At 32.9% G+C, this 14,268-nt stretch overlaps 1 protein-coding gene across 2 annotated transcripts in view; it reads right to left on the bottom strand.

Moving 5' to 3' along the window:
- yipf1 (Yip1 domain family, member 1) overlaps positions 1 to 14,268 on the bottom strand; it is a 46,881-nt gene that overhangs the window by 8,786 nt on the left and 23,827 nt on the right. For both annotated transcript variants that reach the window (XM_021614193.2, XM_021614191.2), the window contains exons 2-3: positions 14,109 to 14,165; positions 1,250 to 1,416 (exon numbers count right to left, since the gene is read on the bottom strand). In XM_021614193.2, coding sequence (XP_021469868.2) covers positions 1,250 to 1,416; positions 14,109 to 14,145 — 204 coding nt within the window. In that variant the 5' untranslated portion in view covers positions 14,146 to 14,165. The remainder of the gene's footprint in view (positions 1 to 1,249; positions 1,417 to 14,108; positions 14,166 to 14,268) is intronic.

The raw sequence follows: 14,268 nt of genomic DNA, 5'->3' as shown, positions 1-14,268 counted from the left end.
AATGTTACGTTATAACGTGGTAAACTACACTATATATACACATGTATATGTACACCCCTTTCAGACACACCCGTTGCTGACAGGTGTATAAAATCGAGCACAAAGCCACGCAATCTCCATAGACAAACATTGTCAGTAGAATGCCCTTACTTAAGAGCTCAGTGACTTTCTACGTGGCACTGTTATAGGACGCCACATTGCCAACAAGTCAGTTCATCAAATTTCCACCCTACTAGAGCTGCCCCAGTCAACTGTAAGTGCTGTTGTTGTGAAGTGGAAACGGATAGGAGCAACAACGGCTCAGCCGTGAAGTGGTAGGCCACACAAGGTCACAGAACAGGACCTTGGAGCGCTGAAGCGCATAAAAATGATCTGTCCTCGGTTACAACCAACAATCACTACCGAGTTCCAAACTGCCTCTGGAAGCAACATCAGCACAAGAACTATTCGTCGAGAGCATCACGAAATGGGTTTCCATGGACGAGCAGCCGCACACAAGCCTAAAATCACCATGCGCAATGCCAAGCATCGGCTGGAGTGGTGTAAAGCTCACCGCCATTGGACTCTGAAGCAGTGGAAACGCTTTCTCTGGAGTGATGAATCACGCTTCACCATCTGGCAGTCCGACAAGACGAATCTGGGTTTGGGGAATGCCAGGAGAACGCTACATGCCCGGATGCATAGTGCCAACTGTAAAGTTTGGTGGAGGAGGAATAGTGGTCTGGGGCTGTTTTTCAAGGTTCAGGCTAGGCCCCTTAGTTCCAGTGAAGGGAAATCTTAACGCTACAGCATACAATGACATTCTAGACCATTCTGTGCTTCCAACTTTGTGGCAACAGTTTGGGGAAGAAGGCCCTTTCCTGTTTCAGCATGACAATGCCCCGTGCACAAAGTGAGGTCCATACAGAAATGGTTTGTCGAGATCAGTGTAGAGGAACTTGACTGGCCTGCACAAAGCCCTGCACTCAACCCTATTGAACACCTTTGGGATGAATTTGAACGCCGACTGCAAGCCAGGCCTAATCGCCCAACATCAGTGCCCAACCTCACTAATGCTTGTGGCTGATTAGAAGCAAGTCCCCGTAGCAATGTTCCAACATCTAGTAGAAAGCATTCCCAGAGGAGTGGAGGCTGTTATAGCAGCAAAGGGGGGACCAACTCCATATTAATACCCATCATTTTGGAATGAGATGTTCAACCAATAGGTGTCCACATATTTTTGGTCATATAGTGTATGTATTTTTCTGACCTCAGTCTTGTCGTCATTAGCCAATGGGTCATTGTCCTCTTCGAAGGATGTCACCGGTGCAGATCTCCTCTGTTTCTGAGGTTTGTGACTTCCTGCCCCTGTGTCCTCGATACTGATGGTAGTCGCATCTCCGTTCCCTCCCAAATGGCTCTCAGAACTGTCAAATTCTGATTCAGAATGTTAGTAAAGAGAAAGGTTATGACAAAGATTCTGATTCAGAATGTTAGTAAAGAGAAAGGTTATGACAAAGATTCTGATTCAGAATGTTAGTAAAGAGGAAGGTTATGACAAAGATTCTGATTCAGAATGTTAGTAAAGAGAAAGGTTATGACAAAGATTCTGATTCAGAATGTTAGTAAAGAGAAAGGTTATGAGATTCTGATACAGAATGTCAGTAAAGAGGAAGGTTGTGAGATTCTGATTCAGAATGTCAGTAAAGAGAAAGGTTATGACAAAGGATCTGATTCAGAATGTTAGTAAAGAGGAAGATTATGACAAAGATTCTGATACAGAATGTTAGTAAAGAGAAAGGATATGACAAAGATTCTGATTCAGAATGTTAGTAAAGAGAAAGGTTATGAGATTCTGATACAGAATGTTAGTAAAGAGGAAGGTTGTGAGATTCTGATTCAGAATGTTAGTAAAGAGAAAGGTTATGACAAAGATTCTGATTCAGAATGTTAGTAAAGAGGAAGGTTATGAGATTCTGATTCAGAATGTTAGTAAAGAGGAAGGTTATGACAAAGATTCTGATTCAGAATGTTAGTAAAGAGAAAGTTTATGAGATTCTCATTCAGAATGTTAGTAAAGAGAAAGGTTATGACAAAGATTCTGATTCAGAATGTTAGTAAAGAGGAAGGTTATGACAAAGATTCTGATTCAGAATGTTAGTAAAGAGGAAGGTTATGAGATTCTGATTCAGAATGTTAGTAAAGAGGAAGGTTATGACAAAGATTCTGATTCAGAATGTTAGTAAAGAGAACGGTTATGAGATTCTGATTCAGAATGTTAGTAAAGAGAAAGGTTATGACAAAGATTCTCATTCAGAATGTTAGTAAAGAGAAAGGTTATGACAAAGATTCTGATTCAGAATGTCAGTAAAGAGAAAGGTTATGAGATTCTGATTCAGAATGTCAGTAAAGAGAAAGGTTATGACAAAGGATCTGATTCAGAATGTTAGTAAAGATAAAGGTTATGACAAAGATTCTGATTCAGAATGTTAGTAAAGAGAAAGGTTATGAGATTCTCATTCAGAATGTTAGTAAAGAGAAAGGTTATGACAAAGATTCTGATTCAGAATGTTAGTAAAGAGGAAGGTTATGAGATTCTGATTCAGAATGTTAGTAAAGAGGAAGGTTATGACAAAGATTCTGATTCAGAATGTTAGTAAAGAGAACGGTTATGAGATTCTGATTCAGAATGTTAGTAAAGAGAAAGGTTATGACAAAGATTCTCATTCAGAATGTTAGTAAAGAGAAAGGTTATGACAAAGATTCTGATTCAGAATGTCAGTAAAGAGAAAGGTTATGAGATTCTGATTCAGAATGTCAGTAAAGAGAAAGGTTATGACAAAGGATCTGATTCAGAATGTTAGTAAAGATAAAGGTTATGACAAAGATTCTGATTCAGAATGTTAGTAAAGAGAAAGGTTATGAGATTCTCATTCAGAATGTTAGTAAAGAGAAAGGTTATGACAAAGATTCTGATTCAGAATGTTAGTAAAGATAAAGGTTATGACAAAGATTCTGATTCAGAATGTTAGTAAAGAGAAAGTTTATGAGATTCTCATTCAGAATGTTAGTAAAGAGAAAGGTTATGACAAAGATTCTGATACAGAATGTTAGTAAAGATAAAGGTTATGACAAAGATTCTGATTCAGAATGTTAGTAAAGAGGAAGGTTATGAGATTCTGATTCAGAATGTTAGTAAAGAGGAAGGTTATGACAAAGATTCTGATTCAGAATGTTAGTAAAGAGAAAGTTTATGAGATTCTCATTCAGAATGTTAGTAAAGAGAAAGGTTATGACAAAGATTCTGATTCAGAATGTTAGTAAAGAGGAAGGTTATGACAAAGATTCTGATTCAGAATGTTAGTAAAGAGGAAGGTTATGAGATTCTGATTCAGAATGTTAGTAAAGAGGAAGGTTATGACAAAGATTCTGATTCAGAATGTTAGTAAAGAGAACGGTTATGAGATTCTGATTCAGAATGTTAGTAAAGAGAAAGGTTATGACAAAGATTCTCATTCAGAATGTTAGTAAAGAGAAAGGTTATGACAAAGATTCTGATTCAGAATGTCAGTAAAGAGAAAGGTTATGAGATTCTGATTCAGAATGTCAGTAAAGAGAAAGGTTATGACAAAGGATCTGATTCAGAATGTTAGTAAAGATAAAGGTTATGACAAAGATTCTGATTCAGAATGTTAGTAAAGAGAAAGGTTATGAGATTCTCATTCAGAATGTTAGTAAAGAGAAAGGTTATGACAAAGATTCTGATTCAGAATGTTAGTAAAGAGGAAGGTTATGAGATTCTGATTCAGAATGTTAGTAAAGAGGAAGGTTATGACAAAGATTCTGATTCAGAATGTTACTAAAGAGAACGGTTATGAGATTCTGATTCAGAATGTTAGTAAAGAGAAAGGTTATGACAAAGATTCTCATTCAGAATGTTAGTAAAGAGAAAGGTTATGACAAAGATTCTGATTCAGAATGTCAGTAAAGAGAAAGGTTATGAGATTCTGATTCAGAATGTCAGTAAAGAGAAAGGTTATGACAAAGGATCTGATTCAGAATGTTAGTAAAGATAAAGGTTATGACAAAGATTCTGATTCAGAATGTTAGTAAAGAGAAAGGTTATGAGATTCTCATTCAGAATGTTAGTAAAGAGAAAGGTTATGACAAAGATTCTGATTCAGAATGTTAGTAAAGATAAAGGTTATGACAAAGATTCTGATTCAGAATGTTAGTAAAGAGAAAGTTTATGAGATTCTCATTCAGAATGTTAGTAAAGAGAAAGGTTATGACAAAGATTCTGATACAGAATGTTAGTAAAGATAAAGGTTATGACAAAGATTCTGATTCAGAATGTTAGTAAAGAGAAAGGTTATGAGATTCTGATTCAGAATGTTAGTAAAGAGAAAGTTTATGAGATTCTCATTCAGAATGTTAGTAAAGAGAAAGGTTATGACAAAGATTCTGATTCAGAATGTCAGTAAAGAGAAAGGTTATGACAAAGATTCTGATAAAGAATGTTAGTAAAGAGAAAGGTTATGACAAAGATTCAGATTCAGAATGTTAGTAAAGAGAAAGATTATGACAAAGATTCTGATTCAGAATGTCAGTAAAGAAAAAGGTTATGACAAAGATTCTGATTCAGAATGTTAGTAAAGAGGAAGATTATGACAAAGATTCAGATTCAGAATGTTAGTAAATAGGAAGATTATGACAAAGATTCTGATTCAGAATGTTAGTAAAGAGAAAGGTTATGACAAAGATTCTGATTCAGAATGTCAGTAAAGAGAAAGGTTATGACAAAGATTCTGATTCAGAATGTTAGTAAAGAGAAAGGTTATGAGATTCTGATTCAGAATGTTAGTAAAGAGAAAGTTTATGAGATTCTGATTCAGAATGTTAGTAAAGAGGAAGATTATGACAAAGATTCTGATTCAGAATGTTAGTAAAGAGAAAGTTTATGAGATTCTGATTCAAAATGTTAGTAAAGAGAAAGGTTATGACAAAGATTCTCATTCAGAATGTTAGTAAAGAGAAAGATTATGACAAAGGATCTGATTCAGAATGTTAGTAAAGAGAAAGGTTATGACAAAGATTCTGATTCAGAATGTTAGTAAAGAGGAAGATTATGACAAAGATTCTGATTCAGAATGTTAGTAAAGAGAAAGGTTTTGACAAAGATTCTGATTCAGAATGTTAGTAAAGAGAAAGGTTATGACAAAGATTCTGATTCAGAATGTTAGTAAAGAGAAAGGTTATGAGATTCTGATACAGAATGTTAGTAAAGAGAAAGGTTATGACAAAGATTCTGATTCAGAATGTTAGTAAAGAGAAAGGTTATGAGATTCTGATACAGAATGTCAGTAAAGAGGAAGGTTGTGAGATTCTGATTCAGAATGTCAGTAAAGAGAAAGGTTATGACAAAGGATCTGATTCAGAATGTTAGTAAAGAGGAAGATTATGACAAAGATTCTGATACAGAATGTTAGTAAAGAGAAAGGTTATGACAAAGATTCTGATTCAGAATGTTAGTAAAGAGAAAGGTTATGAGATTCTGATACAGAATGTTAGTAAAGAGGAAGGTTGTGAGATTCTGATTCAGAATGTTAGTAAAGAGAAAGGTTATGACAAAGATTCTGATTCAGAATGTTAGTAAAGAGGAAGGTTATGAGATTCTGATTCAGAATGTTAGTAAAGAGGAAGGTTATGACAAAGATTCTGATTCAGAATGTTAGTAAAGAGAAAGTTTATGAGATTCTCATTCAGAATGTTAGTAAAGAGAAAGGTTATGACAAAGATTCTGATTCAGAATGTTAGTAAAGAGGAAGGTTATGACAAAGATTCTGATTCAGAATGTTAGTAAAGAGGAAGGTTATGAGATTCTGATTCAGAATGTTAGTAAAGAGGAAGGTTATGACAAAGATTCTGATTCAGAATGTTAGTAAAGAGAACGGTTATGAGATTCTGATTCAGAATGTTAGTAAAGAGAAAGGTTATGACAAAGATTCTCATTCAGAATGTTAGTAAAGAGAAAGGTTATGACAAAGATTCTGATTCAGAATGTCAGTAAAGAGAAAGGTTATGACAAAGATTCTGATTCAGAATGTTAGTAAAGAGAAAGGTTATGAGATTCTGATTCAGAATGTTAGTAAAGAGAAAGGTTATGACAAAGATTCTGATTCAGAATGTCAGTAAAGAGAAAGTTTATGAGATTCTGATTCAGAATGTCAGTAAAGAGAAAGGTTATGACAAAGGATCTGATTCAGAATGTTAGTAAAGATAAAGGTTATGACAAAGATTCTGATTCAGAATGTTAGTAAAGAGAAAGGTTATGAGATTCTCATTCAGAATGTTAGTAAAGAGAAAGGTTATGACAAAGATTCTCATTCAGAATGTTAGTAAAGAGAAAGGTTATGACAAAGATTCTGATTCAGAATGTCAGTAAAGAGAAAGGTTATGAGATTCTGATTCAGAATGTCAGTAAAGAGAAAGGTTATGACAAAGGATCTGATTCAGAATGTTAGTAAAGATAAAGGTTATGACAAAGATTCTGATTCAGAATGTTAGTAAAGAGAAAGGTTATGAGATTCTCATTCAGAATGTTAGTAAAGAGAAAGGTTATGACAAAGATTCTGATTCAGAATGTTAGTAAAGAGGAAGGTTATGAGATTCTGATTCAGAATGTTAGTAAAGAGGAAGGTTATGACAAAGATTCTGATTCAGAATGTTAGTAAAGAGAACGGTTATGAGATTCTGATTCAGAATGTTAGTAAAGAGAAAGGTTATGACAAAGATTCTCATTCAGAATGTTAGTAAAGAGAAAGGTTATGACAAAGATTCTGATTCAGAATGTCAGTAAAGAGAAAGGTTATGAGATTCTGATTCAGAATGTCAGTAAAGAGAAAGGTTATGACAAAGGATCTGATTCAGAATGTTAGTAAAGATAAAGGTTATGACAAAGATTCTGATTCAGAATGTTAGTAAAGAGAAAGGTTATGAGATTCTCATTCAGAATGTTAGTAAAGAGAAAGGTTATGACAAAGATTCTGATTCAGAATGTTAGTAAAGATAAAGGTTATGACAAAGATTCTGATTCAGAATGTTAGTAAAGAGAAAGTTTATGAGATTCTCATTCAGAATGTTAGTAAAGAGAAAGGTTATGACAAAGATTCTGATACAGAATGTTAGTAAAGATAAAGGTTATGACAAAGATTCTGATTCAGAATGTTAGTAAAGAGAAAGGTTATGAGATTCTGATTCAGAATGTTAGTAAAGAGAAAGTTTATGAGATTCTCATTCAGAATGTTAGTAAAGAGAAAGGTTATGACAAAGATTCTGATTCAGAATGTCAGTAAAGAGAAAGGTTATGACAAAGATTCTGATAAAGAATGTTAGTAAAGAGAAAGGTTATGACAAAGATTCAGATTCAGAATGTTAGTAAAGAGAAAGATTATGGCAAAGATTCTGATTCAGAATGTCAGTAAAGAAAAAGGTTATGACAAAGATTCTGATTCAGAATGTTAGTAAAGAGGAAGATTATGACAAAGATTCAGATTCAGAATGTTAGTAAATAGGAAGATTATGACAAAGATTCTGATTCAGAATGTTAGTAAAGAGAAAGGTTATGACAAAGATTCTGATTCAGAATGTCAGTAAAGAGAAAGGTTATGACAAAGATTCTGATTCAGAATGTTAGTAAAGAGAAAGGTTATGAGATTCTGATTCAGAATGTTAGTAAAGAGAAAGTTTATGAGATTCTGATTCAGAATGTTAGTAAAGAGGAAGATTATGACAAAGATTCTGATTCAGAATGTTAGTAAAGAGAAAGTTTATGAGATTCTGATTCAAAATGTTAGTAAAGAGAAAGGTTATGACAAAGATTCTCATTCAGAATGTTAGTAAAGAGAAAGATTATGACAAAGGATCTGATTCAGAATGTTAGTAAAGAGAAAGGTTATGACAAAGATTCTGATTCAGAATGTTAGTAAAGAGGAAGATTATGACAAAGATTCTGATTCAGAATGTTAGTAAAGAGAAAGGTTTTGACAAAGATTCTGATTCAGAATGTTAGTAAAGAGAAAGGTTATGACAAAGATTCTGATTCAGAATGTTAGTAAAGAGAAAGGTTATGAGATTCTGATACAGAATGTTAGTAAAGAGAAAGGTTATGACAAAGATTCTGATTCAGAATGTTAGTAAAGAGAAAGGTTATGAGATTCTGATACAGAATGTCAGTAAAGAGGAAGGTTGTGAGATTCTGATTCAGAATGTCAGTAAAGAGAAAGGTTATGACAAAGGATCTGATTCAGAATGTTAGTAAAGAGGAAGATTATGACAAAGATTCTGATACAGAATGTTAGTAAAGAGAAAGGTTATGACAAAGATTCTGATTCAGAATGTTAGTAAAGAGAAAGGTTATGAGATTCTGATACAGAATGTTAGTAAAGAGGAAGGTTGTGAGATTCTGATTCAGAATGTTAGTAAAGAGAAAGGTTATGACAAAGATTCTGATTCAGAATGTTAGTAAAGAGGAAGGTTATGAGATTCTGATTCAGAATGTTAGTAAAGAGGAAGGTTATGACAAAGATTCTGATTCAGAATGTTAGTAAAGAGAAAGTTTATGAGATTCTCATTCAGAATGTTAGTAAAGAGAAAGGTTATGACAAAGATTCTGATTCAGAATGTTAGTAAAGAGGAAGGTTATGACAAAGATTCTGATTCAGAATGTTAGTAAAGAGGAAGGTTATGAGATTCTGATTCAGAATGTTAGTAAAGAGGAAGGTTATGACAAAGATTCTGATTCAGAATGTTAGTAAAGAGAACGGTTATGACAAAGATTCTCATTCAGAATGTTAGTAAAGAGAAAGGTTATGACAAAGATTCTGATTCAGAATGTCAGTAAAGAGAAAGGTTATGACAAAGATTCTGATTCAGAATGTTAGTAAAGAGAAAGGTTATGAGATTCTGATTCAGAATGTTAGTAAAGAGAAAGGTTATGACAAAGATTCTGATTCAGAATGTCAGTAAAGAGAAAGTTTATGAGATTCTGATTCAGAATGTCAGTAAAGAGAAAGGTTATGACAAAGGATCTGATTCAGAATGTTAGTAAAGATAAAGGTTATGACAAAGATTCTGATTCAGAATGTTAGTAAAGAGAAAGGTTATGAGATTCTCATTCAGAATGTTAGTAAAGAGAAAGGTTATGACAAAGATTCTGATTCAGAATGTTAGTAAAGATAAAGGTTATGACAAAGATTCTGATTCAGAATGTTAGTAAAGAGAAAGTTTATGAGATTCTCATTCAGAATGTTAGTAAAGAGAAAGGTTATGACAAAGATTCTGATACAGAATGTTAGTAAAGATAAAGGTTATGACAAAGATTCTGATTCAGAATGTTAGTAAAGAGAAAGGTTATGAGATTCTGATTCAGAATGTTAGTAAAGAGAAAGTTTATGAGATTCTCATTCAGAATGTTAGTAAAGAGAAAGGTTATGACAAAGATTCTGATTCAGAATGTCAGTAAAGAGAAAGGTTATGACAAAGATTCTGATAAAGAATGTTAGTAAAGAGAAAGGTTATGACAAAGATTCTCATTCAGAATGTTAGTAAAGAGAAAGATTATGACAAAGGATCTGATTCAGAATGTTAGTAAAGAGAAAGGTTATGACAAAGATTCTGATTCAGAATGTTAGTAAAGAGGAAGATTATGACAAAGATTCTGATTCAGAATGTTAGTAAAGAGAAAGGTTTTGACAAAGATTCTGATTCAGAATGTTAGTAAAGAGAAAGGTTATGACAAAGATTCTGATTCAGAATGTTAGTAAAGAGAAAGGTTATGAGATTCTGATACAGAATGTTAGTAAAGAGAAAGGTTATGACAAAGATTCTGATTCAGAATGTTAGTAAAGAGAAAGGTTATGAGATTCTGATACAGAATGTCAGTAAAGAGGAAGGTTGTGAGATTCTGATTCAGAATGTCAGTAAAGAGAAAGGTTATGACAAAGGATCTGATTCAGAATGTTAGTAAAGAGGAAGATTATGACAAAGATTCTGATACAGAATGTTAGTAAAGAGAAAGGTTATGACAAAGATTCTGATTCAGAATGTTAGTAAAGAGAAAGGTTATGAGATTCTGATACAGAATGTTAGTAAAGAGGAAGGTTGTGAGATTCTGATTCAGAATGTTAGTAAAGAGAAAGGTTATGACAAAGATTCTGATTCAGAATGTTAGTAAAGAGGAAGGTTATGAGATTCTGATTCAGAATGTTAGTAAAGAGGAAGGTTATGACAAAGATTCTGATTCAGAATGTTAGTAAAGAGAAAGTTTATGAGATTCTCATTCAGAATGTTAGTAAAGAGAAAGGTTATGACAAAGATTCTGATTCAGAATGTTAGTAAAGAGGAAGGTTATGACAAAGATTCTGATTCAGAATGTTAGTAAAGAGGAAGGTTATGAGATTCTGATTCAGAATGTTAGTAAAGAGGAAGGTTATGACAAAGATTCTGATTCAGAATGTTAGTAAAGAGAACGGTTATGACAAAGATTCTCATTCAGAATGTTAGTAAAGAGAAAGGTTATGACAAAGATTCTGATTCAGAATGTCAGTAAAGAGAAAGGTTATGACAAAGATTCTGATTCAGAATGTTAGTAAAGAGAAAGGTTATGAGATTCTGATTCAGAATGTTAGTAAAGAGAAAGGTTATGACAAAGATTCTGATTCAGAATGTCAGTAAAGAGAAAGTTTATGAGATTCTGATTCAGAATGTCAGTAAAGAGAAAGGTTATGACAAAGGATCTGATTCAGAATGTTAGTAAAGATAAAGGTTATGACAAAGATTCTGATTCAGAATGTTAGTAAAGAGAAAGGTTATGAGATTCTCATTCAGAATGTTAGTAAAGAGAAAGGTTATGACAAAGATTCTGATTCAGAATGTTAGTAAAGATAAAGGTTATGACAAAGATTCTGATTCAGAATGTTAGTAAAGAGAAAGTTTATGAGATTCTCATTCAGAATGTTAGTAAAGAGAAAGGTTATGACAAAGATTCTGATACAGAATGTTAGTAAAGATAAAGGTTATGACAAAGATTCTGATTCAGAATGTTAGTAAAGAGAAAGGTTATGAGATTCTGATTCAGAATGTTAGTAAAGAGAAAGTTTATGAGATTCTCATTCAGAATGTTAGTAAAGAGAAAGGTTATGACAAAGATTCTGATTCAGAATGTCAGTAAAGAGAAAGGTTATGACAAAGATTCTGATAAAGAATGTTAGTAAAGAGAAAGGTTATGACAAAGATTCAGATTCAGAATGTTAGTAAAGAGAAAGATTATGACAAAGATTCTGATTCAGAATGTCAGTAAAGAAAAAGGTTATGACAAAGATTCTGATTCAGAATGTTAGTAAAGAGGAAGATTATGACAAAGATTCAGATTCAGAATGTTAGTAAATAGGAAGATTATGACAAAGATTCTGATTCAGAATGTTAGTAAAGAGAAAGGTTATGACAAAGATTCTGATTCAGAATGTCAGTAAAGAGAAAGGTTATGACAAAGATTCTGATTCAGAATGTTAGTAAAGAGAAAGGTTATGAGATTCTGATTCAGAATGTTAATAAAGAGAAAGTTTATGAGATTCTGATTCAGAATGTTAGTAAAGAGGAAGATTATGACAAAGATTCTGATTCAGAATGTTAGTAAAGAGAAAGTTTATGAGATTCTGATTCAAAATGTTAGTAAAGAGAAAGGTTATGACAAAGATTCTCATTCAGAATGTTAGTAAAGAGAAAGATTATGACAAAGGATCTGATTCAGAATGTTAGTAAAGAGAAAGGTTATGACAAAGATTCTGATTCAGAATGTTAGTAAAGAGGAAGATTATGACAAAGATTCTGATTCAGAATGTTAGTAAAGAGAAAGGTTTTGACAAAGATTCTGATTCAGAATGTTAGTAAAGAGAAAGGTTATGACAAAGATTCTGATTCAGAATGTTAGTAAAGAGAAAGGTTATGAGATTCTGATTCAGAATGTTAGTAAAGAGAAAGGTTATGAGATTCTGATTCAGAATGTTAGTAAAGAGAAAGTTTATGAGATTCTCATTCAGAATGTTAGTAAAGAGAAAGGTTATGACAAAGATTCTGATTCAGAATGTCAGTAAAGAGAAAGGTTATGACAAAGATTCTGATAAAGAATGTTAGTAAAGAGAAAGGTTATGACAAAGATTCAGATTCAGAATGTTAGTAAAGAGAAAGATTATGACAAAGATTCTGATTCAGAATGTCAGTAAAGAAAAAGGTTATGACAAAGATTCTGATTCAGAATGTTAGTAAAGAGGAAGATTATGACAAAGATTCAGATTCAGAATGTTAGTAAATAGGAAGATTATGACAAAGATTCTGATTCAGAATGTTAGTAAAGAGAAAGGTTATGACAAAGATTCTGATTCAGAATGTCAGTAAAGAGAAAGGTTATGACAAAGATTCTGATTCAGAATGTTAGTAAAGAGAAAGGTTATGAGATTCTGATTCAGAATGTTAGTAAAGAGAAAGTTTATGAGATTCTGATTCAGAATGTTAGTAAAGAGGAAGATTATGACAAAGATTCTGATTCAGAATGTTAGTAAAGAGAAAGTTTATGAGATTCTGATTCAAAATGTTAGTAAAGAGAAAGGTTATGACAAAGATTCTCATTCAGAATGTTAGTAAAGAGAAAGATTATGACAAAGGATCTGATTCAGAATGTTAGTAAAGAGAAAGGTTATGACAAAGATTCTGATTCAGAATGTTAGTAAAGAGGAAGATTATGACAAAGATTCTGATTCAGAATGTTAGTAAAGAGAAAGGTTTTGACAAAGATTCTGATTCAGAATGTTAGTAAAGAGAAAGGTTATGACAAAGATTCTGATTCAGAATGTTAGTAAAGAGAAAGGTTATGAGATTCTGATTCAGAATGTTAGTAAAGAGAAAGGTTATGAGATTCTGATACAGAATGTTAGTAAAGAGAAAGGTTATGACAAAGATTCTGATTCAGAATGTTAGTAAAGAGGAAGATTATGACAAAGATTCTGATTCAGAATGTTAGTAAAGAGAAAGGTTATGACAAAGATTCTGATTCAGAATGTCAGTAAAGAGAAAGGTTATGACAAAGATTCTGATTCAGAATGTTAGTAAAGAGAAAGGTTATGACAAAGATTCTGATTCAGAATGTTAGTAAAGAGAAAGTTTATGAGATTCTGATTCAGAATGTTAGTAAAGAGGAAGATTATGACAAAGATTCTGATTCAGAATGTTAGTAAAGAAAAAGGTTATGACAAAGATTCTGATTCAGAATGTAAGTAAAGAGAAAGTTTATGAGATTCTGATTCAGAATGTTAGTAAAGAGAAAGGTTATGACAAAGATTCTGATTCAGAATGTTTGTAAAGAGGAAGGTTATGAGATTCTGAGTCAGAAAAAAATGACTAATACCACCATCTATTGGGCACAACCTGGTAATATCAGGATTTTTGAAGAAATTATTTTTTTCAAAACTATTAAAATATTGTCTCTCCCTTTGGTTAATTACTCACATTTTATGCACTGCAGTGATAGCTAGCTGTAGCTTATGCTTTCAGTACTAGATAAATTTTTTGATCCTTTGATTGGGTGGACTTGTCAGTTCATGCTGCAAGAGCTCTGATAGGTTGGAGGACATCCTCTGGAAGTTGTCATAATCACTGTGTAAGTCTATGGAAGGGGGTGAGAACCATGAGCCTCCTTGGTTTCGTATTGAAGTCAATGTACCAAGAGGAGGATGGAAGCTAGCTGTCCTCCAGCTACAACATGGTTCTACCCTAGAGAGTGCTGTTGAGGCTACTGTAGACCTTCATTACAAAACAGTGTATTTTAATCAGTTATTTGGTGACGTGAACATATTTAGTATAGTTGTATCTAATAATAATAATAATAACTTTTTAACGCTTCACTATTTCTATTTTTATGAAATTCACTAAAGAGGATGGTCCTGCTCTTCCTCCTCAGAGGAGCCGCCACTGACCTGAATGGCTTTATTATTATAATAATGTATACAGTCTATAAGACTGAGCAGCAGTGGTGTCATGCTGTATCTGAATGGCATCACAGGCTATAAAACACTCACCTTGAAATGTTAAGAGGAAATCGCTGTTAGCCGCCATGTAGGAGACTAATCAAGAGTCTGTGGAGACAAAGAAGATTAGTGTCAAGATACACGCTTCTCCATAGAGATCCATTACGCTGCTGGCACTGTAACGATGCAGGAAATGTGGATAGACTTGTTC

The sequence above is a fragment of the Oncorhynchus mykiss genome, chromosome 8 (assembly GCF_013265735.2).
Source record: "Oncorhynchus mykiss isolate Arlee chromosome 8, USDA_OmykA_1.1, whole genome shotgun sequence".
Classification (NCBI taxonomy): Eukaryota; Metazoa; Chordata; class Actinopteri; order Salmoniformes; family Salmonidae; genus Oncorhynchus; species Oncorhynchus mykiss.
Note: the sequence above shows the minus strand (reverse complement) of the source record. Positions and strands in the feature narration are given on the sequence as shown.